At 36.4% G+C, this 22,490-nt stretch overlaps 4 protein-coding genes across 4 annotated transcripts; 2 read left to right on the top strand and 2 right to left on the bottom strand.

Moving 5' to 3' along the window:
* LOC130992372 (uncharacterized) lies at window positions 1-1,025 on the top strand. The gene is made up of 3 exons (XM_057916971.1): window positions 1-254; window positions 356-463; window positions 552-1,025. Exons 1-3 carry the CDS (start codon window positions 15-17, stop codon window positions 891-893), a joined length of 690 nt encoding a protein of 229 aa, XP_057772954.1. The 5' UTR covers window positions 1-14; the 3' UTR covers window positions 894-1,025.
* Window positions 1,026-3,536: 2,511 nt separating this feature from the next.
* Window positions 3,537-3,878, bottom strand: LOC130993784 (2-oxoglutarate-dependent dioxygenase AOP3-like). The gene has a single exon (XM_057918822.1). It carries the CDS (start codon window positions 3,876-3,878, stop codon window positions 3,537-3,539), a length of 342 nt encoding a protein of 113 aa, XP_057774805.1.
* Window positions 3,879-5,606: 1,728 nt separating this feature from the next.
* On the bottom strand, window positions 5,607-21,605 carry LOC130992371 (uncharacterized). The gene is made up of 8 exons (XM_057916970.1): window positions 21,568-21,605; window positions 21,020-21,115; window positions 20,852-20,926; window positions 20,656-20,724; window positions 20,393-20,469; window positions 20,138-20,226; window positions 18,970-19,033; window positions 5,607-6,087 (listed from the first exon to the last, which is right to left on the bottom strand). The coding sequence occupies exons 1-7, from the start codon at window positions 21,586-21,588 to the stop codon at window positions 18,993-18,995; spliced, it is 468 nt and encodes a 155-aa protein (XP_057772953.1). The 5' UTR covers window positions 21,589-21,605; the 3' UTR covers window positions 5,607-6,087; window positions 18,970-18,992.
* LOC130992370 (probable NOT transcription complex subunit VIP2) lies at window positions 13,221-14,861 on the top strand. The gene is made up of 4 exons (XM_057916969.1): window positions 13,221-13,394; window positions 13,569-13,865; window positions 14,305-14,349; window positions 14,564-14,861. The coding sequence occupies exons 1-4, from the start codon at window positions 13,221-13,223 to the stop codon at window positions 14,666-14,668; spliced, it is 621 nt and encodes a 206-aa protein (XP_057772952.1). The 3' UTR covers window positions 14,669-14,861.
* Window positions 21,606-22,490: the final 885 nt, after the last annotated feature.

Genomic DNA, 22,490 nt, shown 5'->3' with positions numbered 1-22,490 from the left:
GGTACAGTGACAACATGAGCGAGTATAAGAGACTACTCAAGCAGAAGACCGAGGCAGGGGAGATGATGGAGACACCGCTGGGCATGTCCGACACCTTTTGGACGGGACTCAAGGCATACTGGGATCAAGATGAGGTTAAGGCCGTTTCTAGGCGCGCACGTGAGAACCGATACTCTGAGCCAGATGGAGTTGGTACAGGGATCAGTCGGCACGTTGGAGGGTCTCAGTCGAGTCGTATTCTGCAGCAGAGTCTGGTTAGTAATTATCGATTAAGTATTTATCTAATAAATATAAATATATATATATATATATATATATATATTACCTTATTTTTCTTATATAAATGCATGAACAGCTCGTGGATGGTGAAGTCCCCCCAACTGCATCTAACTACAGCACTTTCCTCCGCCTACACATGTACGCAGATGGAACTTTTGTGTCAGAAAAGGATGCCAACCTTGATGTAAATGTTTAAGTTTGAACAAATATTAGTAATACATAGTAAAATGTATTTATTTTATAATAATTGTGTATTGTTATGTATGAATTAGGCGGAGATTCATCGTGTTGCTGCTGAGACAGGACGAGAGGACCGACTCGATGAGGTCTACTTGGAGCTCGTACGTCCCGGTAGGTCACGACTGTACGGCACTGGAAGTGCTGGTGTGAGCCAGTTCAGTAGGGGGTCTACCAACAGTACATGCTCTTCCCAGATGTCTCAGCGAATGTATGAGACTCGGATCTCCACACTGGAGGAGCGTCTCCAAAAGGCTGAGGAGGATAGGGCGGCCCAAGAAGCAGCACGTGAGGCCGAACAAGCAGCACGTGAGGCCCTTGAGCAGCGGATGAGTCAGTTCGAGGAGATACTGAGGCGGTCGGGTCAGCTACCTTGAGCATCACTTCTATGTATCTATATCATGTTGAACTTTTTTTTTATGTTATGTTTCTGAACAAACACAATTACACTTGAACTTTGTTTAACATTTGTGTTTTGTTGAACAATTTAATTGTTTTATGTTTTCAAATCGTTCTATTTATTGTGAGTGAATTCAAGGTATGCAAATGAATTCAAAATACATTATAATTACAAAATGAAAATACTTATATTCTATAACGTAGATTGATAAAAAAAAAAATTAATAACATATTGATTAATAAATAGATATATTGTTTCGACATAAAAATAAAGACATATATGCAAATGAATTCAAAAATACATTAAAACTATCAAATTAAAATACTTAACGTAGATTGATAAAAAAAAATTAATAACATATTGATTAATAAATAGATATATTGTTTCGACATAAAAATAAAGACATATATGCAAATGAATTCAAAAATACATTAAAACTATCAAATTAAAATACTTATGATTAATAAACTATATTGATAAAAAAAATTAAAAAAAAATTAAAAAAAATTAAAAAAAATAAAAAAAAATAAAAAAAATTAAAAAATAAATATTTATTTGCCATAAAAATACGGGCAGCACGAGACTGGCCCGTAATTAACATTACTTGGATATAATCTCCTCATATTCAAATGTTATGAATATATGATATATATTGTATATTGAAATAGCATTTAAATGATTTAATAGGCAATAGATATATCAATTATACGAGTGTTCTCTACTGGGGACAATTCAAAAGGAACTTCAAGGTTAAGCGTGCTTGACTTAGAGCACAACTAAGATGGGTGACCCACTGGGAAGTTCGGAAGTTCGCCTAAGGTTTGAAATATTGTATAAATACGAAAATATTAGTGGAGATAAATAAAACAAATAAAATAAATAAAATAAATAAAATAAATAATTTAAATAAATAAATACCGCAAATCTCCGGCGGCTGAGGTTCGCCGCCGGGATTCACATCTCCGACGAGATGAATACCGGCGGTAAAGTGCCGCCGGTAATGCCGCCGGTAATTGAATCGCCGGCGGCCGTCCCTTTTTTACCGGCGGGAAATGCCGCCGGTAATCACTTATTTTTTTGTAGTGAAATATACCAATAGAATATTTTTCTTTTGTTCCTGTCGCCACCACTTTGTGAAGGGGGCAATATAGCCTACCATTGCTCCATGCCTGCAATCAACATTTTCACATTTCATTTTCCAATTCTTTAGTGCAAAATTTGCATCACAAAATAAAAGGTATCTTAAAAATTACCCAAAGTGAATTTAATAATTAGACTTTAATTGAATTAAGGAGCTGAGTTCTGACCATGAGAGCTTCACCAACAATGACGATGAATTTAGTGGGAGCAGGCTCAAAATCGATCCAATCTCCATCACGAGTTTGAATCTGCAAACCTTGTACCTGGTTGGTTCCAATTATAGACAAGAAATTCTTGTCTCTGTGAGGTAAGATGCCGACGCTAGTGTTGCCTTCGCCTGGCGCTTCGTATCTCATCACTCTTGCCATATAAAACGACGACGTCGCAAGACCATCGTAATATCTTTCCAAACCGTAGCTGCTTGTCACCATCTTCATTACCGTCCGATCCAATTCCCACAGCACATTGCAGTATGAGTGTCACTTTCCATGAATAACCCAAGTTGAGAAGAACATGAATTAATTTTGGGATATCATAAGCTACTTACCTCAAAAAAAAAAAGAGATATCATACTACCTTGATAATTTCTATAATTATTTTGGTCAACTTGCTTGATTCATATATATTTAATATTAGAAGATAAAAATATTCAATCATGTATATTAATTGTCGATCCTAGATATATATACTAAACGCTCTTAATAATACTTTCTCTGTCTTATTTGAATAGGTCATTTCTAAAAATTAAAAATATATCTATACATAACAAATACTCTCATGTAACTAATATTTACACTAAAATGGTATAATTAGTTCATAAATAACTTTCAACTAACATTTCTTAAAACTTGTGCCACTCCCAATTGTTCATGTTTTTACGAGAGAGTGGTTTTTAACATTTTTATCCAAATGAGACGGATATAATTAGGGCTGTAAACAAACCAAGCCGCTCGCGAACTATTCGGAGCTCGGCTCGAAAAAAGCTCGTTCAAGTTCGTTTAGAGAAGCTCGTAAAATAAACAAACCAAACTTGAGCTTAGTAGTATTCGGCTCGTTAGCTCGTGAACATGTTCGTCAAGTGATTCAGCTTGAAAAATATAAATTATTAGTAGACATAACTTATATCTATCCGCTAAAATTAATAATAATTGTATTAAATCTCTAATTAAATTTGTTTGTTACAAGAAAATAATTAATATATTTATTATTTTAAATAAAATAATTTATTTTTAAAATAAAATAATCAATATTTTGAATAAAAATATAAATTTATAAAGTTCGTATAGGCTCGATTAGGTTCGTGAGCCTCAAAGTATTCGGTAAGTAAAGTTCGGGATTCGATTCGATACTTAACAAACCAAACTTGAGCACACCACTATTCGGTTCGGCTCGGTTCGATTACACCCCTAGATATAATTATTAGATTAAAAAATTGCTACACTAATTTAATTAGCATGCATCTTCAAAGAAAGAAGGATGGTTACCAAAAGTGATGGTTGCCGTTGGGCCACATTAGGGTGGCGAAGTTTGTGGTTGGGTGAAGATGAGTTGCATCATGTTCGATACCGAAATATTCAATTGCAGGCATCCCCTCAAAATTTCTGCCATACCCAAAACCTGCAAGTTGAGAAGTGTGCTTGGTTTTAGTTTCGATGGGGAGAGCAAACAGCTCTTCCGACAGCCTGAAGACGACGTCGTCCAGCCCCGAACTCATCTCCTCGTACTCGATTACAGCGCATCCGTACGACTCCAGAGCCCACTTCAACGAATCTGCGCTTCCATTCTCCTTTAATTTTATTGTGGGGAGCTTGGGTTCTGCCATCTCTTCACTCATTCTATTTTTCAAAATAAATATGGATCGACTCTCATGCTTCATAGTATTATATTACATATATATATAGCTACATGTGAACAAGACTCTCGATTAATTTTAATTAATTAGTTTCATGAATTTTTACTTATTTTTTTGCTAATTTTAATTATACGTACTAGTTAGGGATTAATAAAGTATAATTGGAGGGTAATAAATTCTAGTGAAAGATTAACAGACCCTAATAATTGCGGGTTAATATAATTTTTAAACACAATTAATTTTAATAAAAATTGATATTAAAAAAATCCTAATTAATTAGGATTAAACATTAATCGAGCTTATGCCTAATTAATATTTAATTACTTATAGTTCAATTCCACATAGTGCAAATGGCCACGCACAAGTATTTGTATTATTAACTGGTGCATCACGAATGCATGATAAATATTTTTAAATTATATATATATAATTAATATTAATTTAATTATTATATTTATAAATATAATAAAAAAGTGTATTTTTACTAGATATATTTAACTGATCAATATAGAAAATAATTTTCAAAAAAATAAAAAAGAATTCACACTAATTAAAGTTGATATTACGGAAAGTCAGAAAAGAATTAAATTAAGAAATAGATTTATCTAGAAAAAAGATGAGAGAGGAAAGAATTTTTTTTAAGTTTTAATGTTTAAATAACTATAACTAGCTTTTACATTTTAAATTCAATATTTACATAAAATATATAAAATTAAAGCTCTTGTTGTGATCTTTAATATATTATAATTAGTTGCATTTCACGATTTAAAAAATAAATAAACCAAAAAGTAAGGTCTTAATTTCCTTTATCATTTAGAAGATAAAGAAAAAAAATAAACCTTCAATTTTATTATAATCATAAAATTATTACTCATTTTTAAATTTGATTTTTTATTTCAAACTGAAAGTTGTTATTTTAATGTATTATAAATTGGATTATTAATTTGACATCTCTAGCTACTAGGGGTGTGCGTTGGTTTAAAATCGAACAGATCAACTCAAATTTAAGTAAATCAAAATATAATTAAATTAAAGGAACAAATATCTAAACTGAACTAACTGAGTAAAATTGAGAAATCGATTAGAATTGAACCGGCAAAAACCGATCGATTTCAGTTGATTTTTCAAACCGGTCGACCATTTTTTTATCTGTTGTTTGTTTTGACAAAAAATCGATTTCAACCCTAAATTGTCACTACAAAATTCGCGCAAAATAGCTACGGAAATTTCCGTAGCTAAAAACACTAATTCCGTAGCGCTAAACAGTTTTACCTACGGATCGGAAACGGATGTCGTCCGTAGGTATATCGCTCGTCGCTAAATTTTTAGCTACGAAAATCCGATCCCTCGCTAATGTTAGCTACGGATTTAGCTACGGAAATATCCCTCGCCGGAGTCTCTCGCCGTAATCGTCGTCTAACAGTCACCAACGGACTTAGCTACGGAAAAATCCGTAGCTAAATGGCTACGGAAACATCCGTAGCTAGTCCGAATCCGGCGACAGGAGTTTCTTCACCAGCTATTTGGATTTAGCTACGGAAAAATCCGTAGCTAAGTTGCTAAAATTTTGTAATTTTTATTTTAATTTTTGTTTACCTAGATACAACGTGTTATATACTCGATTTCTAACAGAACTAACAACAATTAATATTATTTCAATATCCAACACACATAATCATTATCCCAAAATAGTCAATATCAAAGTCATAAACCAAAATAGTCATAAATCAAGATAGTTTAGAAATCACGTATCTAACAAGTATTTCAAAACCAAACACCTACAAATAGTAGTCACAAACCAAAATAGTTTAAAAATCACATATCTAACAAGTATTTCAAAACCAAGCACCTAGAGATAGTCGATATCAAAATCAAAACACATGTGATGGTGAATTTGGATGGCTAGTGGCGCTGCTTGATTGCCCTTGCAACTGCTTGATAATCTCCATTGCAACTTTAACTTGTTCTTCTAATCGAGATGTCCTTTCTCGCTCCGCTTGAAGCTGCTCCTCTACATCTCCTAGGCGAGTGGCATACTGCTCTTTGTCAATGTCGGACATAGCTGAAGTACTACTCTCTCCCGATATATTGGTCTTCAAGGTCGATGCGAGACTACGTGTGCCGAACAATCTTTGCTTTTTATCTAAAAAGCCTCCCAAGACATCTAGATAAATCTTTTCACTACTACAAAAGTTTACATACATAACAGTGCATAGATAACGGTTTTTTTCAAAAACCGTTATGTATGAGCGCACTTTTAGGAATAGATAACAGTTTTGCAAAAATCCGTTATCTATGTAGTGTTGTCTATATGCATAGATAACGGTTTCAATTAATTCGTTATGTTTTTGCGTTATCTATTAGTTACATACATAACGGTATTACAAACCGTTAAGCCGACCGTTATTTATGTGCGTATTTTTGAACTCATAGATAACGATTATTGAAACCGTTAACTAAAAGTGTTATGTATGCTATTATTTCATTTAATTTTTTATTTTCATAATTAATTTATTAATTAAATAATTTAAAAATATTGTATAATTCTATCTCTCATCTCTTCCCCAAATCTCTCTCTCTCTCTTCGCGATCTCTCCCTCTTTGAGAGATAGTCGCCGCCGCTGCCGAGGCAAGTTCCGGCGAATGGTAGCTATTCGCGCTCTTCCGGCGACATCGGTCGCCGCGACCTCGCCTCTCCATTTTCCTCTAACATATAGCTAGGGCAAAGGTTGAGCCCTAGTTCTTCTCGCTCCCACCCACCCTGCATCGCGTCGCCTCTGACGCCGCTCTTCTCGCAGCAGCAGATCGGGCGGCGGAGCACCCTTCTCCCCTCCACCGAGCACGAGCAGACCACCCCTCTCCTCCACCGACGCCGCTCTTTTTGCAGCAGCAGCAGCAGCAGCAGATCGGGCTTTTTGCTTCTCCGTCTGCCACCTACCGCACCCGTCTCTCTTTATCCGTCCGTTAGCCCTAGCAGCTACCGCCGGTCGAGCTCTCAATCGCAGACCCTAGGAGCCGCCGCTGTCGCCGCCGCCTTCTACAATAGCCACCACCAAGGTAGAATCCCTAATTATACATCCCTTACGCAAATCTCATTCCAAATCCCTAATTTTTGAACTTTGTTGGTAACAATATGATTTAGATTAGGGCTTTTGCTCGAATTTTTTAAATTATCTGAAGCTATTTTGCTCAAGTTTTTGAATTATCTCTCTGTTATTGGATTATCCTCAATTGTAAGAATGCTTGATATTTAACTATCAGTTCAGTAAGAGTGTACTTCCAGTCCTGCTGTAGAGATGAATTGCCAAATGATGGATCTCACTGAAGACCCTGATCTTAGAAGTCCATATCTGTAAGTTGATTACTCATATTGTATGAAATCAGTATACTGCATTCTTATTTCTTACACACAGGAAATTTCATTGACCTTGTGTAATACCGTAAATCCTCTTTATTATTGGGCAGCTAGAATCTTCGCTGATGGTGTGAGATTCTAGATGTGGTTCTCACCACACAGTCTGGTGTTTTGTGGCTCACATACTTCTTTCTTGATTTTGTTTTTCTCAATTCCATCTGTTACCAAGTCTGAAATTCAACAGTTGGGCTGAAGGTTAACTGCTGGAGTAGTTGTTTTCTCAATTCCATCTGTTCGCTATTATTTTCACCACGCCGCAAGTATACGGTGTAGTTGCAATAAGTGGAAGCAAGGTCGTATTCCACAAGGATTGGTGAATTTAAACTTCTAAATATTATTAATAAGTTGTTTTCAATCTATTTAGACAACCAAATTAAGTTCAAGAGGTATTGAAAACTAAAACAAAGCTAAATTAAAGCAAGCAAAGTAAATAACAATAACATAAACTTAGTGAATAAATTGGGGAATGACTTGAATGAAAGTTATCCTAGGGACTAGATTTCGATGGATCGTAATGAACTTCAATCTAAATCAATATAAATCTTGATATGGCCTACTTATCTAGGGCGATCTCCCCACTAGTTTTAGCCCCCTCCCGGACGACTAAAACAGTAGATTACGGGTCATAATTGCCGTCCCCGGTCAATTTCTAACCTATAACTCCCAAGAGCACAAAAGATCAACAAGCCCTCACCCACCTCTCAACCTCCCGGTTTATTGAGATGATATGTATCAAACTCCTAATCTATTGTAATTATCCTCTCCCTATTCAAATCACAAATTAAAAATGCACAAAAGGTGGCCAACCAATCATACAAGAGATAAATCTAGGACTTGAAAAGATAACAATAAGCACAATCAAGATATATATTGAACAAAGAAATCAATCCATTACAAATCCATCTAATCTAATCCCTAAGATAAGAGATTTTAGCCAAGCATATTCATAATAAAAGCAAATCTCAAGTCATAAGAAAACATAAATAAAGATATAGAGAGATAGAGATTCATAGACAAATCCTATAATCTTGATCTTCAATCATGTAGTCTTGATGAGCTCCTTTCCAAGTCTTCCCCTTCTTTATTTGATTTTGGTGTTGTTTTTGTGTGTGGAAGAGAGAAAAAATGGTAGAGAATGGAGGCTAGGGTTTGGGATTGGAGAGTTGGGGAAGATGAAGTGGGTGTGTGTGGTGAATCATTGGGGAAAAGAAGAGAAAAATGGAGTTTTGAGGCTAAAATCGCGTTTGGGGTCCATTTGGGGGAGCCCCGCCCTTTTCCCGCGGTCACGGCCCGCGTCCGCGGCCTTCAAACGTGGGGGATGCTCAGGGGACCCGCGGTCCCGCCCCGCGGCCGCGGGTGGTGACCGCGGGTGTCTCCTGAGTCGGGAACAGCTGACCCGCGGTCTTACCCCGCGGCCGCGGGTGGTGACCGCGGGCTACTGGGCGTTATGCGCAGTCCGCTCGTTTTGCTCCGTTCTCCCTCGTCCGGACTCGGATTTGATCGCCGTTTGCGCTCACGGATTCCTCTCGAGACGTACTTCAATATAATATCTTCAAAATCCTCCAATTAATCCTTGATTTTTCCTGAAATTACTCCAAAACTACACCAAGACATCAAATCTTCATAAAACTCAATATTATGGTACAAACACGCATTGGCAAGCAAAATATGAAGGGAAATGACAACAAATCATGTGGAATTGAGGTACGAAAACCATGTTTGTCAACCCCCCCAAACTTAAAGCGTTGTTTGTCCCTAAACAACAAAGAGAAGAGAAATAAAAGATAACAAACATGTGAGAATGAATTGGTGTCATTTCAAGGGCTTCAATTTTTTCAAAATATTTCACTAGTGTATCACAAGTAGATATGCATTTCAAGAAGTCACAAGTGATAGTAAGTTCAACATTATAGCCTCCAAGCTTGAATCCTCACAAGGTGAATGTTTCAATGATGCACTCGACTCTCAAGTGTTTAGAATGGACGTGTTTACACTCAATTCGAAACAATGCATGCAATCTACCATAGGCTTGCCATTTGTCCTAACTCTCTATGCTTCAATGTGTTATAAATAGAGATCAAAAAGGGCTTTCATTGGATTGTAATGAGGGCTCTTTGGTAAGGTGAGTAGTTTTTTTAGGCAAAGTGACTCATCCCACAATCCATCAATCACAATGAACAAATCAACTTCACCATTTCTCTTATCAATCAAAAACCAAAATCCCTACATTTCATCTTTTCATCCTTAGTGATATCTATCATGGCTATGATTCGAAAGGCAAATCACTCCCCTTTATGCTCTTTTATTCACATTCATTTTCATTTCTTTTTCTTTTTGAGCTCATAGGGGATTAGTGATTTTCACACAATCAAAGCTTGATAAGCAATTTCAATCATTTCCCAAACTTTTTTCTTCATCAAAGCAACCACTAACACTCTAAGTTCTACCCCTTTATCATTGGTTCATTCAAAGAAAGGCTACAAGGCACAAAAGGGGTAAACTAGGATCATATGAGAATTTGGCACAATTGGGGTCAAGTGGCTAACAAAGATGGCCTTAAATCACTTCAATATTAACAACACATCTACTTTTATTTTCAAGAGAGGACTCATGGCAAGTTCTAGAGACCAACATACATGCTCAATCGATTTACACTCAAGAACAAAATGAGATTGTGATAATATGACAATCAATGGCTCAAATCTTACAAGCTCATTATCAAGTTCTTGGAGGCAAAACATTTAACTCACTTGTCACAAGTTCAAACTTTTCATGCATAATCCACAAGTGATACACACAATTTCTTTTCAAAAGCAACATTCATATCATAAGCCCAACACACATTTCATCCAACTCATGTTTTTCAACAATCAAGCTCAAAAACAAAAGACAAGGAAAAGCTAAAAAAACATAGACAAAACTAATTATTGTAACATAACTAAACTAACTAAATAAATAAACAACGGATAAATGAGATAAGTAACCCATCTTCACCCTCCCCCCAAACTTATTTCACACAAAGGAGAAATAAGTTTGGATGAAGGAGAAAATGGTTACTTGTCTCGTACTCACAAACGAGGTGGAGGCTTAGGCGGTGGCCATTTCTCATCAAATTTGCATGCTCCATCCACCGCGACCCAAAAATATGGTGGCTTTGCAATTCTTGAGACATCACGGGCGTCATGATAATCTCGTTCACCATCTAGAGTACCACCACACTCAAACAATTCCTTATTAGACAAATCAAAGTGAAAATCAAAAGATGAAGATAAATAAAAGTGAAAGAAGCAAGCCTTCATAGAATCGCCCATGTCGAGGTAAGGATCGACAAAAATTTTGACTTTGCATTCTTTAAAGCTTGTGAAGTCTTCATCTTTTTGGAATTGTAGAGGTTGCATTGGAAAAGTTGGGCTCTCGACTTCAAGGGATTTGGAGAATTGATCCTCATCTTCTTCAACTTCTTGAGGCTCTTCACTTAGCATTGGCATTGGTTCCTCATACAAGGTTCCATTTTGTAGGCTAATGGTCATGCACACATCATCAATTCGCTTTTGATTTTCCATAGTGGTAGCCAAAGACCTCCTTTGCTCATCTAGCATAACCTCCGATTTTGCTAGACTTTTTTCTATCCAAGCTTGTGTAGCTATGAAGCATTGAAGGAGATCGTCTTTTGAATTTGATTTCTCCTCTTGATAGTATCGATTTCCCCCTTGGAAGCCTTCTTGAGTGGAATAAGAAATTTCATAATTCCAACTATTGAAATGGTCCTCATACTCCAATGGTGATTGCCACTCCATGGCATTGCACCCCATGTCATAAAAGTCACCATAGGAAGGTGTTGGTTGGAAGGCTTTTTGGATCATTGGTTGCCTACAATTTCTTTTGGCTTCCAAAACACGCAACTTAAGTTGCATCAACGCCAATTGTAGTTGGAGTTGCTCAACCAACTCATTCCTTCCATCATCCATTTTTGGTGCCGCTTTTACGGTTGTGGAGCAATTTTCTCTAACAAAAACAAATAAACATATAAATAAACAAACATAAAAACAATATCTAAATTAGATAAAAACAACTTTTCACAATATCAAAAGTAAAAACTCAACCAATCCCCGGCAACGGCGCCAAAAACTTGTTCGCTATTATTTTCACCACGCCGCAAGTATACGGTGTAGTTGCAATAAGTGGAAGCAAGGTCGTATTCCACAAGGATTGGTGAATTTAAACTTCTAAATATTATTAATAAGTTGTTTTCAATCTATTTAGACAACCAAATTAAGTTCAAGAGGTATTGAAAACTAAAACAAAGCTAAATTAAAGCAAGCAAAGTAAATAACAATAACATAAACTTAGTGAATAAATTGGGGAATGACTTGAATGAAAGTTATCCTAGGGACTAGATTTCGATGGATCGTAATGAACTTCAATCTAAATCAATATAAATCTTGATATGGCCTACTTATCTAGGGCGATCTCCCCACTAGTTTTAGCCCCCTCCCGGACGACTAAAACAGTAGATTACGGGTCATAATTGCCGTCCCCGGTCAATTTCTAACCTATAACTCCCAAGAGCACAAAAGATCAACAAGCCCTCACCCACCTCTCAACCTCCCGGTTTATTGAGATGATATGTATCAAACTCCTAATCTATTGTAATTATCCTCTCCCGATTCAAATCACAAATTAAAAATGCACAAAAGGTGGCCAACCAATCATACAAGAGATAAATCTAGGACTTGAAAAGATAACAATAAGCACAATCAAGATATATATTGAACAAAGAAATCAATCCATTACAAATCCATCTAATCTAATCCCTAAGATAAGAGATTTTAGCCAAGCATATTCATAATAAAAGCAAATCTCAAGTCATAAGAAAACATAAATAAAGATATAGAGAGATAGAGATTCATAGACAAATCCTATAATCTTGATCTTCAATCATGTAGTCTTGATGAGCTCCTTTCCAAGTCTTCCCCTTCTTTATTTGATTTTGGTGTTGTTTTTGTGTGTGGAAGAGAGAAAAAATGGTAGAGAATGGAGGCTAGGGTTTGGGATTGGAGAGTTGGGGAAGATGAAGTGGGTGTGTGTGGTGAATCATTGGGGAAAAGAAGAGAAAAATGGAGTTTTGAGGCTAAAATCGCGTTTGGGGTCCATTTGGGGGAGCCCCGCCCTTTTCCCGCGGTCACGGCCCGCGTCCGCGGCCTTCAAACGTGGGGGATGCTCAGGGGACCCGCGGTCCCGCCCCGCGGCCGCGGGTGGTGACCGCGGGTGTCTCCTGAGTCGGGAACAGCTGACCCGCGGTCTTACCCCGCGGCCGCGGGTGGTGACCGCGGGCTACTGGGCGTTATGCGCAGTCCGCTCGTTTTGCTCCGTTCTCCCTCGTCCGGACTCGGATTTGATCGCCGTTTGCGCTCACGGATTCCTCTCGAGACGTACTTCAATATAATATCTTCAAAATCCTCCAATTAATCCTTGATTTTTCCTGAAATTACTCCAAAACTACACCAAGACATCAAATCTTCATAAAACTCAATATTATGGTACAAACACGCATTGGCAAGCAAAATATGAAGGGAAATGACAACAAATCATGTGGAATTGAGGTACGAAAACCATGTTTGTCAATCGAGCAACGGAGTTACTTAGCTCCATTCACATGTAAGTGCTACTGTCTCTTTTCGTATTTATTCTCCTCCGTTTCCAGTATGCATGCAATAACAAATACTTATCTTTCTTTCTGCTTTCTCTTGCATTAGACTGTCCTTTTTTGTTTTGCTTTGGAGGTTTTTAAGGGCACATTAGTGTCAAATTACTTTTGATTTCGCCTACATGCGTTAAGGCAGTGCCTTATCCAGGTTTAAATATCTGTGACAACTAGCACTGTCTTTGCAGGAAATATGCAGGGACTGCATAATCTTCATGGAAACTTTAATGTTCCAAACATGCCAGGTGCACTTGGATCGAGAAGTACAACTATGAATAACATTGCTTCAAGTGGGTTGCAACAAGCTTCTGGCAACCTTTCTACCGGACGTTTTGCATCCAACAACCTTCCAGTTGCTCTTTCTCAGGTGCAATTTTCTGCTGTAATTATTCATTATGGGGAGATCCTTGTTTACATTTTGAAATCTTATAAGTATAAAGAAACTCTGAAGTGCTTTGGTGTGTTGAACCTTCTACAATGTGTATGCATTGGTGCTCTGGGTCAGCTGAACTGCCTGCTACTTATTTCTTTGGATTTGCAGATATCTCACAGCAATACACATGTTCATTCAGGGATGGCAAGTAGGGGTGGTATGAATGTCATAGGAAACCAAGGGTATAGTAGCAGCACTAATGGAGTTGGTGGTACTATCCCAGGGATCCTACCAACATCTGCTGCAATTGGCAATCGGACGTCTGTTCCCGGTCTTGGTGTGTCTCCGGTCTTAGGAAATGCAGGGCAACGGATTACAAGTTCAATGGGTAGTATGGTTGGTGGGGGCAACATTGGCCGAAATATTAGCTCAGGTGGAAGCATTACACACTTTCAAGACTTTGTGGTAACATACCAACTTCTTATTTGCACTACTCTTAACTTGTTTTCCAAATTCAGACACCATATATTATTAAGATATGAGATGAGTTGGTAGTATGACACTGTTGCAGTAATTGCCACGATTTAATTAGCCTAGTTTGTAAATTTGTGACTTAATAGAAAATTAATGCACTTTTAGAAGTGAGCTTTAATTGGTTATTGCTATGTAGTTGTGAGAAAGTCTTATGTCTCTACTTCATTTGTATGATCTCTTATTCCTTTTTATGCTAACTGGATGGATCTTTCTAATGCCCTTTTTTTGGGTGAAATAAATGCTATCACTCATTCCAGAGTGTACTAGCTTGGCCACTTTCTTGAAGGCTTTTTCTTCTTACTTTCTTTAAATCATAAGTCTTTGTTGCTATTCATGTTGTACTCAAATACTGTCCATCTTCTGATGTCAGGTCTGGAATTATACCCCCCCTCCATCAATCAACAATAGCATCAAGGTATTCTCATATGTTATGAGTTGTACATAAGTCTGAAGTTTATTGTTGTGCGACTTTGTGCATGGAAACACCAAGAAGGGTGTTTGTAATGCAGTTTCCATATAATATCAGATATGTGATACAGATATTGAGTGTAAATTGCTTATTATCCCACTCATTCTTCACAAGAGTATGCCTATAATCTTTTTCTTCCTTTTTCTATTTGAACTTGTAGATGGAAGTTGGAATTGAGGACTGCCTTCATATCGAGTTTGAGTACAATAAGGGCAAGTATGCAATGCTAACTCTCAACTCGGTTTTACCAGTCCATTTGAGATAGAACTGAATTTCAATTCTTGGTGCTGCTTAGGTCATGTAGGTGAAGTATTATATGATTATGTGATTGGGGATCATTTAAAAGACCTCGATTAATTGAGATAATGAATTGTTCAATTTTTGTTTATATCTATAGGAATACTGTGTACTTTACATATAGGTTGCTGAGAAAGAATGCATATTGCTGCTTCATAGCTGGTTTTTATGTGAATAGTTATAACTTACAACAACTAGTGCCCTTCATGAAGAACTGACAGTAGGTTATATAGAATGAGAGTGCTCTAATTAAATTTTTTCAACTACCTTGCATCATTGGTTTTCTGAATGGTAGTCGGAGGCAAAGGTGTTCTTTTTTCTTGTCAGAATATTATGTGTTGATTATATATTTTCATAATAATGTAACACGGGAGGAGCAAAAGATATGGAATAACATTAATGAAAATAAGGCTTTGCAAAATATTGTAGTTTCTTTATAGCTGCAACTTCCCGTTAGTTACTATATTTCTCTTGAACTTTTTCAGTTTCCTTAATAAATTGAGGAATGCATAAGCAGAGGTAATGCCTCTCACGAAGTGTTGAATCAGTGAACACATCAGTTTCTAATTTTGCTGCAAGATTTATTTGCTGGCTGCTTCTCTGTCATTTGTGACAAAACACTACAAGAAAAATGCTGATAGAAACCAGTTTTTAACCGGTTTCTATTAGCACAAACTACCGGTTTCGTAGCTAGCGGTTTCGTAGGGGTAGAAATAATGGCGCTGATAGAAACCGGTTAATAACCGGTTTCGTAGGTATGTAAGACACCGGTTATTAACCGGTTTCTATTAGCGCATTTTTTAGCGGTGTGTTTTGCATTGATAGACACCACTACATAATAGGATAATAGAAACCGGTTTTTAACCGGTTTTGTAGGTTATTTGTGGGGAAAAAAAATTATTTTGTAGCCACTATAAAAAGGGCTTTTAATAAAATAAAATAAAATTTATAACAAAAATAATAAACAACAAATAATTAGTTCCTACAGCTTCCTATCATTTTCAACGGTGTCTATTATCTTCTCCGGATTGCTCTCTTTCTCGATCTCGTCTACCAGTTGTTGCAGCTTTCTATCAATCTCCTCAGATGCCTTGTTTCTTCTGTCTTGCTTTACGACTGGGCTTCTTCTTCTGAGCTTTTAGTTGCTCGAATTCCACTATCTTTTCGGGGCAAGCTCTGCAAGATCACACTCCACAATATGACATTTTTAGAATCTTGAAATGGAAAAGAAAGTATTCACATCATACCTCTCCACAAGATCAGCCGGTACAATCGATGCCTCGACTCCGTCCATGTCTTCCCATGAAACCTTAAAATAGTCCCTTCCCTGGATTTTTCGTTGATACAGGACATTTCATTGGCATCTACACTCACAACCAAAACTAATTGAATATACAGCCATGTAGTCTTAACCAAACGGACTGCTCCCACATACCTCATTAATTGGCAAACGGAGTTCTAATTCCGATGAAGTCGAACGAAGGTTAGCAAATTGCCTCAAGTTTCTTTCTGCAATCTTTGGAAGGATGTACTCATCTTGCAATCTTTGGAAGGATGTACTCATCTAAACCAAGAAAAATAAAACCTTTAGCAATGCACAAAGACAACGCACAATAGATTTTTCATTCTAGATAGCTGTTGGAAGACAAGTAATCCAATTCCTTCACAATAAAAACGAGCACAATAGATTTTTCATTCTAAGAGTAGAAGGGGAGAACATAATTCAAGAAACATTCACAGACATGCTTTTGCTTTCGAGATAACATTCCTCTTTTGCTTTTATAAGAATATGGCAGCAACAACAAATGAAGCAGATTTTGCTAATATGAAGCAGCAACAACATATTTAATTATCAAAATAGCATGAAAAGTTGTCAGCAAAATTTTAGTCGTTTAGCATGCATGAATAAGGTAGCTCTCAAATTTTTAGTTGTAAGAACTTTGAACTATATCAGTATCTTTTAGCTCACATCATCTATCCACACATAGGCCCCCCCAACATATAGTGTAGAATTATAAAACTAGAAAGCCAATTGAAATAGCATATTGCAAGGCAACAAAAACACATGGAAGAATTAGATCGACCTTTTTTGGCCCAGATTGACGAATTTGATCCAGTATTGGAGCAAGAGGTGGTAAGGTATTGTATTCATCACCAAATACAACCCTAGTACCCACATGTCTGTGCACATTCATCTTCAACACACAGTTCACCATATGATTAAACCTTTGAAGTAGAAGTAATGAAATTCAAACATGTGAATATAATTTAAAATAATGATGATAACTTACATATCATCTCTAGTATCAATTTCATTTTCTTCTCCCAAAGGTTGGGCTTTCTTTTCTAAAAGAAAACCCTCTTCCCTTTCTCAGGCCTCATCGTAGTTCCTCTTAAGAGTTCAGAAGGATTCACATCAGAATGGCTTTCTGGCACCAAGCAAGATCTTCAGAAACCTTTTTACCCTTAACTTTTTTTGTTTCGAAAATCGAACTCTGGAAGTCAGGGGAAGACCTTTTGATGCAAAATATCCATCTGTGACATCAAAAAATGTTTTATCGCGCTGTTTAGTGACAACCAAACTCAAGAAACTCAAAAGAAGATATAAACACCTGAGAAAGAATGCGGAAGAGAGAGAGGAGGGTGTGAAGGCAGAGTAGAGCGTCCTAGAAGAAATCTGCCCCTAGGTTTTCCTTCAGTGAAAGAGACGCCAAATTTTTCCCTGAAAGTTCACGGCAGGAGGCCAAATACGCCGGTGAAACTCACAAAATCTGACTTCAGTGATGAGGAATTGACGATTTAGTGAGGGATGGAGGCGAGGCCAGGACGTGTAGCGTCGGCTAGATATGGTGGCGCGGGGAGATGGAGGCGGAGAACATCAGTTGTGCGGCAGATGAGATGAATTTCAAGTAGGGTTTTAGATTTGGGGGCAGGCGACAGAGATGATATTTTGTGGTTGCGTCGGCCGTTGAGATAGCCGGGGTGAGATATGGAGGCGGCGCAGGGGACGTGTGGCGTCGGTCGGGGTGGGGCGGCGCCGGAGAGGTCGACTGAAAGGGGGAGCTCGACTGAAACTTCGAGAAGAACATAGTGGGCGGCTGTTGGTGCTGAATGTGTGTTTCAAAGTTTGATTGTCTATTTTTATTTTTTTTAATCTTGAAAAGTTCTTTAAAACCGGTTTTAAACCGGTATAATATGATTTAATTAAAACCGATTTCATAACATACCTACGATACCGCATAAAAGAAACCGGTACTTAAAAACCGGTTTCTATCAGCGCTTTTTTTTAAAATAGAAACCGGTTATATCTACGAAACCGGTTTTTGAAGCTATGAAACCGGTTTTAAGTAAAAACCGGTTTCTTTTAAGTGGTTTCTATTACAGTTTTTGTTGTAGTGAAAGTGTTTTGGTGTAACTGTAGGTTCTTGAAAAGGGCAGCGCTGAAGAGTCTAGAAGAGTTTGGAACAGAAGGTTCCATGATAAGTCCATGGAAAAGATGCTGCTATTCTTGTCCATGGTGATGTAGTTTGTATAAAATTGGGAAGAAGCTGGTGCTTGTATGGTGGGAGAATTGTTAGACAAAAATGTATGTGATATTTACTACATGCGCATGTAGTAAAACATGTATTACCAGGCAACTTGTGTAGCTCGAATTGTTGGATGCTAGGTTATATATGCTAATATTATCTTGTCAATGTTATTTTATTATTTGAATTTTTTTTATTGATTTTTAGATATAAAAAAAGGAAAAATGAGAATAAATAAAAATATGCGGAAAACTGTTATCTAATAGATGCAAAACCGTTATCTATGTCTTACAAAGATAACGGTTTAAACCGTTATAAAAAGTATAAAAAACTGTTAACTATAGTATAGGAAAAAGAAATATTATATAATACATAAAGGATAAATTCTAATACATAACAGTGGAAAACCGTTATCTTTGTCTTACAAAGATAACGGTTTAAACCGTTATAAAAAGTATAAAAAATTGTTAACTATAATATGAAAAAAAAAATTATAGAATACATAACGGATAAATTATAATACATAACAGTAGAAAACCGTTATGTATAATCAATATAGATAACGGTTTCATAACCGTGATGTATGTGCGGTTGTACTGTTATCTTTTCCCTTCATAGATAACGGTTTTTAAACCGTTATGTATGACATATATCATAGATAACACCACTATACACAACGGTTTTTTTGCTCATAGATAACGGAAAAAATCCGTTATCTATGAGCGTTTTTCTAGTAGTGTTTTCATATCCACGGGCGTATCAGGATTAGATTGGCCCATCTCTGCAGCAATTTCTTGTACCTCCACCTAATTGATATAAAATGTTATATAAAACATATTAAAGTATACACTATTAAAGACATATACTTGTTTCAACCAAACTACAACCAACAAATTCCATAAGCTACTTTAACTAATATAGATATTACAATTTCATTTATTCTTGTATAGTGGACTGAAACAACAATCCTCATAGTCGAGAAAAAACAGATATCAGCAACCAACCATCCTACTTTAACTAATATAGATATAAATCACATCATATGCATAATCTTTAACAATACTAATTTAACATTCACAGCATGTTCTCATATATATGCAGAATAACAATTTCACCAATACAGTAATTGTCTTAATGGAGAATTTAAATATAACAATACACTTAAACACATTAATGTTGTGATATATATATAATTGTCATATTTTTTACATGGTCATCTACTGTTTTTTTCTTTTTTCAGGAAACATACCTTTTAGATTCCTCGTTTGCCACAAAAACTGCAGATGTTCGTATCAATAAATGAAAACCTCGACTGTTTCAACCCCTTGAAAGAAAAATAAGAACAGAATCCATATGTCATATCCTCATAATGATCAGTTCTTGGGATAATTATGAGTTAATCCACAACAAATCTTGGTAACTTATTCTTTAGCAGTTGGACAAATTGGTCACCAGCACGCATTTGTACTCCTAATTTGATCATAATATACATTGTATAAGGCATGCTCTGATTCCTAATTAATATACTCAAACACGATGGATAGCAATATCACAAGATCAACAAAAACATCATAAATCACAAGCAGAGTATGCAAGAAAATTACAGAACTAGGCTACGAAAAATACGGTGTCCTGAAACAATATCGAGGTTACCTGAGTCCCCAACAAACAAAAGGAATTTCAATTATCCTTCTAAAGGGGGATCAGAGTGATTAATAAATGGCAAGGAAAGGAAATGGGGGGAAGAGGTTGAATGGTCTGCTATGGTGAGAGCTCGAGTGAGCGTCCGAGCAATGAGACATCAGAAATGGAGTGTGCAAGAAAAGGTTAATTGATACCTGTCTAGTTCCTTGGCACAGCTAAATTCATAAATGTGAAATGCTGTTAATGTCTCTTTGTGTGTTTGTTACCTAAGAAATGAGCTGCTTCATGTCTAGCAATCCTCTCCTTGTAATCTGGGAAGAATGAAGAAAATCCTCCGATTGCAGCCTGAAGCAGCCTACATACATTTTGTTATAGGTAAGTAAGTAAATTCAAGTATCTCTAGAACACGAAGAAGATGAAAGTTTAGACGAGCAAAACTTCTAGCAAGCTTCTTCACTTCACAGTTATATAATTAATGATCTCTAGATTCCTGTGAAATGGCAAGATGTTCGACTACTTACCCCGGGGAGATGCTCCCTATAGCGAGAACTAGCAAGGAAATGCTCCCGACCAAGTATGGCACAAAGAAGCCCCAATCCTAGGAAACAAGGGAGTTGGTTACATATAAAAAATATCAACAACCTCAAGTTATGATTCAAAGATTTATCATGTGAGCAACAAAATGGATATGATTAGCAGATCGTGTCACACGCGAGAAACAAAAACAAACAAACAAATGAACTAAGTTATCATTTGTATATTTAGGAAGGTTAGCAGAAGCTACCCCATGAAGCTGGCCAGCAAGAATACCCAAAAATCCAGTTGAGCCAACCACAGTAAAGAGAAAAGCTGCCTGCATCACTGAACAAAATCAACTCAACATACAAATAAAAAGTTCATTCCAAGCTTTGAGACAGAAACCAAATAAAATGGTCATACTGCAAGAAACAGAACAAGACACCAAGTTCCATTGAGCTTACGTCGTTTCTGGTGCTAGGTATAACAAGCTCCTCCGCGTTCTTCAGACCTAAAGTTGTCAGCTCTCGGAGAGATGTCTGTAACGGAAATGTTTAGTCGCTAGCATTATATATAAACTCTTGTCAATGATGTGCATATTAGCAATACTGAGAGTGGTTTTAGAAACTCACTGTACGACGAGATATATATGGTTGAGAACTCCATTTTTTGGCCCAACCAATTTCCCTCAACTGATCAAGTGCCTCTCTCACTCCATCACTATCTTTCTGCAGTGTACCACACCATTATACTAAGAAATATTCAAGAAACCATATATGTATACTCTCACACATATATACAAACACAAATTGATCTTTCAAGTCTTGCAATCTTGTTCTGTAACTGTAAGGAAGAGTATCACAGACCACATTCCTTAATCCTTGAAATATGCCTTTACAATCTAATAGGAAACTATTAGAATAAAATTCTGTAAGACTATTTATTTACAGATTTTGATTTCATCTTTTAATTATCATTTTAGATAAGGTACTCAATGAGGTCCATATTCTTTTTATCAGTTTTTTTAATTATTAATTTTGATCTAATTAGGTTTGAATTCCGTTAATGTTAACACTCATCACTTAAACTTAACTGTAAAGGCAATGCTTGTTTGGATTCAAGGAATAGCAATCAATTTAACAAAGAATAAATCAAGGCATTTCAAATTGGAGAGTCCAACAATTAACAAGCTCGTGAACATTCTAAAAGGACGGCTGCGACGGTTGAAGCATTAAACAAAATTGAACCAAAAATTAACTTTAATTTTTTCAAATCGAACCGGACCGAACTTGTTTGGTTTGGTCGATTTTTTCAATCCTACACAGTACACACATCTCTAATCTCTATAACAATTTGACATTGATAAGCGGGGTTCGGTTATTTTTGGCATTGACCTCTCTATCATAAAATATATTGCATGCAGCATGCTTGAGCGATAACCAAGAAATAAGAATAATTAGTAGTTAAGAGCGGTCCAGAAAGAGTTGTTAAAGCCTAAGGTAGCTTTCAACCAAAGCTCTCATTTATATATTTTTGTGGTAGGCAGTGGTTACGTCATTTTTAGAGCATATATCTTCCTGTCTACCCACCGTATCCAAATATTCACATTCATCTTCTATATATTTTCGACGAACTGAAATTAAAATGTTTTATTTCTATTCACCAATCAGAATGGTACCTTTCAATCAACATAATTAGTCACGTAACCACACGATTAATATTTGTAATAAATTAAAAATGCTCACTCATTGGTGTCTCAGTCTGCGCAAGCCTCCATCGATCTGAAAGCGACGAGTGAAAATGTTATTTTATTTGAGATATATATAATGATATTTTCAAACAATTCATAGTCCAACTAATAGTAGATTTCTATTCGGTTTTAAAATATTAGATTTCTCTTCCCGACAGACCAGATATCAGTGATGCCAATGATATAAACTACTATATCATTTCGCCTTCTTGAAACTAATTTGATAAAAATTGTGAGCCATCTGCACGTACATATGTATATATAAATGGTCTATGTAGAACACAATCTCAATGTCGAGTAGCGGTTATGCAAGATTCCTTCATTATATATTGATTGATTAATTAATCGTATTG

Source organism: Salvia miltiorrhiza, chromosome 7 (genome assembly GCF_028751815.1).
Source record: "Salvia miltiorrhiza cultivar Shanhuang (shh) chromosome 7, IMPLAD_Smil_shh, whole genome shotgun sequence".
NCBI lineage: Eukaryota > Viridiplantae > Streptophyta > Magnoliopsida > Lamiales > Lamiaceae > Salvia > Salvia miltiorrhiza.
The sequence above is the reverse complement of the archived record's forward strand: the minus strand, read 5'-3'. Positions and strand labels throughout refer to the sequence as shown.